Genomic DNA, 3,429 nt, shown 5'->3' on the forward strand with positions numbered 1-3,429 from the left:
CTTGACTCCTGTGTAACAAAAAAGAGGTGTGAATTTTATTACAGTGGGTTAAAGCTTGCTCACTTTCTACTGAATGTCGCTGGAGTTGGCCTTTTGCAAGTTGACAGTTATGGGAACAGGTGCTTTAAGAAAAGGGAGCTGTAAAAGGCGTTCCCAGGAAATGTTTTTTTAAGAGAAGCAGCCGGGATGTGGTTTGACAGGTTCATCGCGGAGGCAATCCTTCATTCACACAACAAAGCAGCCGGGTGTGTAACCACAGCATGGGCACCTTCATCGGTCACATCTCGCCGGGTCTGGCTTTCCTGTCCTTCGGCGTTCTCTACGCTTTCAAGTTCTCCTTGATGATGCTTCGGGGCGAGAGGATCCCACTGGTGTCCCCGGCTCGGCAGCCGGGATTCAGGGGCTGCCTGAAGCGGATTCCCGCTGAGGGGGTGATGAAGATCCTTTACGGGACCCTGGCAGTGCTGGCGGAGTTCTTTTACCCACCGGGAGTGTACAAACTGACCCTGTACAACAGAGAGAAGCCTGACTTCCCATTCATACACCCCAATGAGTGGCAGCACGCCACCATGTATTCCTATTTCGCACTGAGTGGCTGGGTGGACATCCTGAGCCAGGCCTGCCTGCCCAGGCGCCTCTACCTGCTGGAGAGCATTGGCATCGCCCTGGCTTTCTATATCGAAGCCTTGCTTCTGTACTCTCACATGCACGGCAAGGAACGGGTGGAAAACTCGGTGCACACGCTGCTGCTGCTCGCCTGTTGCCTGGTCTGCCTGGTCCTCACCGCCGAGATCTGGAGACCCAACGACCACGTCCTGTGGTTCACCAAGACCTGCTTGGTGATGACCCAGGGGACCTGGCTCCTCCACGCCGCCTTCATCCTCTACAGACCCTTCAGCGGCCAAGCCTGGAGGAGCGACGACATGGCCAACCTCATGTTCATCACCAGCTTCTTCTGCTGGCATGTCGCGCTTAACATCGTGCTGCTGCTGGCCATCTTCTGGCTCACTGCGCTGTGGCACAGCCGCTGCTCCTGGCGTGCGGCTCTCCTGGACACCCAGCCCAGCTTCCAGCTGAAGCGGGCCGACGCTGCGGGCCACCCATCGGAATATGGCAAACTCCAGGCTGCAGAGGAGGAAACGCGATTGCTCCAAGAATGTGACTTTTAAATGTTGCCCGACACAAATTGCAACTTAAGTAGGAGCGCCAATAGTCCAAACCACTTTAAAGTTCAATTTCAACTCCCATCATTGAGCTCCAACTCAGAAAGGTTTAAGTATTTCCTGCTTTACTTTTTTTGCTTACAGTCAGGCAGGTAAGAAATCTAATAAGAAAGGCATCAACAGTGTGTCCCTTTTAACTTTTTATATATTCTGCACTGGAAGAAATAATATTTAAATCGATCTTTTTTAGTCATGTTTCCTCTTTGTTAATGGAAAATATAGTATTTGAAAATTTATAAGGGTATCTGGCAAGAATTGTGATGCTTTGCAGACTGAGGGGCTGATTTTACCAAAGAAAACGGGCGCAAAATCACGGTAAATTCGGGTGTCGGGCCTTTAACGCAATCTGCACCCGAATCCGAGCAGATCGCGGCTTTACCGACACCCGATTCGGGCGCGGGGATCCGGTCCGCACCTGAATCGGGCGGCCGGACTATTTAAATGCATGCATTTAAATCGATTTAATGAACTGCCCGCCCAACTCTACCGCCAAATCCCACTCTACCACTGCACGGCCCGATCCGGATCCGCGCTTTTAGCGACCTGCTAAATAAAAGTCGGAAGCCGGCGCTTCCTCAGTGAGGGTTGGCGAGGAGGTAGGTGCATGGCGTCCGAAAGCTCTCCGGTACTTATGGGTGTCTTGTAGTCGCAGCCATTCCGCCATCCCGGGTCGGTGGCGGTTCTGCGAGTGTGAGGGGGGAGGGGGGAGGATGGATCTCTGGTTGGGGGGGGGGGCGCGGGGTGGGGGGAGGACGTAAACCATTCCAAGCATGTAAACCATTCATTATCTTTACTGTTAAAGGATAGGAATTGAAACATTTGAATGTTTTAATTCCTATCCGTTAACAGTAAAAAGCATCTCTTTTCAAAATATTGTTACACTTTAGAAAGTTAATAAACTAATTTTTCTGCATAAACTACCATTACATTCATTTGATTGAAAATATTTAACTTCTTAAGTATATCCTAGATGTTCCTGGGACTAGCAATTTCTTCTAAAGAACTGTTGCTTCAGGATATACACTACAAGTACTGGGTTTGTTATATATTTATTTTACAATATGTTGATGGGGAGACGTCTCTGTGACAACAGGAATGCAGTAAGAGTTTCAACAACACCAGGTTAAAGTCCAACAGGTTTATGTGGTAGCAAATGCCATTAGCTTTCGGAGCGCTGCTCCTTCGTCAGATGGAGTGGATATCTGCTCTCAAAAAAAAAACCTGTTGGACTTTAACCTGGTGTTGTTAAAACTCTTACTGTGTTTACCCCAGTCCAACGCCGCCATCTCCACATCATGACAACAGGAATGAACAGACACTCAAAATGATATAGATGTACTTTGTTCTGTGTGGTTGAAGATTCTCAGAAATGCACACTTTATTTTTCACTTGAGCCCTGCAAGTAGACACAATCAGCCCAAAATAACCCAAGCAGCTCACATTCATTACTGAAACAAAAGTAGACAGTTGAAATAGATGCAAGTGTAATCTTTCAGCAAAAGCTTTGAGTTTAATAGCATTATTAGATTGTTAGAACTTTTCTAACAAGAGCAGGTATAACTTTTGCCAACTCTTCCATGTGTCAGAGAGCCGCTCTCTTTGCTTTTTTTTCTTTCCCGCCCGGGCGCGCTGCTTCAGACTTTTTTTGAACTGCGCATGCGCATGCATGAGCCGGCAAAAAGCGTATGGGCGTGCTGGAAAGAGGATTCCGGGCTCGAATCTGTATTACGCCCGGATCCGGCCCTTAGACTCCAAATGGTAAAATCGGGCCCTGAATGTTTACCAGCTACCTTAGTGGCTCACTTCATTATTTATTCCACACAACTTGCATTATCTGGATTCAGTGAGCCTTCCCTTTATGAACCATTCACATACCGAATATATCTTTCCCCCTTTGAGGACTTCCCTCTTGTGTCCTGAAGATATTGGGTAGAAATTTATCTTGGATGGGTATTTAAAACGAGTGATGGTGAATTGGGTTTAGTTTATACTCCAACTGATTTACTTCTCCATTGAAGTCAATAGGGTGCAAAACAAGCTGCCACTGATTTTACATGGTACACATTTAGACTGCATTGACTCTTTCCACAGGCAGCACTTCACAGAATCATAGTATCTGTACAGTCCAGAAGGAAGCCATTCAGCCCATCAAGCCTGCACCGAGTCTCTGACAGAGCATTCTACTCAGGCCCTTGCCCCCCCCCAC

The 3,429-nt window shown here is 47.8% G+C and overlaps 1 protein-coding gene across 1 annotated transcript; it reads left to right on the forward strand.

The window, feature by feature from the left end:
* Window positions 1–260: 260 nt before the first annotated feature.
* Window positions 261–1,336, forward strand: LOC144483546 (transmembrane epididymal protein 1-like). Its single transcript, XM_078202189.1, has one exon. The coding sequence runs from the start codon at window positions 261–263 to the stop codon at window positions 1,167–1,169; it is 909 nt and encodes a 302-aa protein (XP_078058315.1). The 3' UTR covers window positions 1,170–1,336.
* The last annotated feature ends 2,093 nt before the right edge of the window (window positions 1,337–3,429 follow it).

Source organism: Mustelus asterias, chromosome 3 (assembly GCF_964213995.1).
Source record: "Mustelus asterias chromosome 3, sMusAst1.hap1.1, whole genome shotgun sequence".
NCBI classification, from domain to species: domain Eukaryota; kingdom Metazoa; phylum Chordata; class Chondrichthyes; order Carcharhiniformes; family Triakidae; genus Mustelus; species Mustelus asterias.

Excerpts from the sequence above, each read along its gene's own strand:
- LOC144483546 (XM_078202189.1), top strand. The coding sequence starts at position 261 with ATGGGCACCTTCATCGGTCACATCTCGCCGGGTCTGGCTTTCCTGTCC.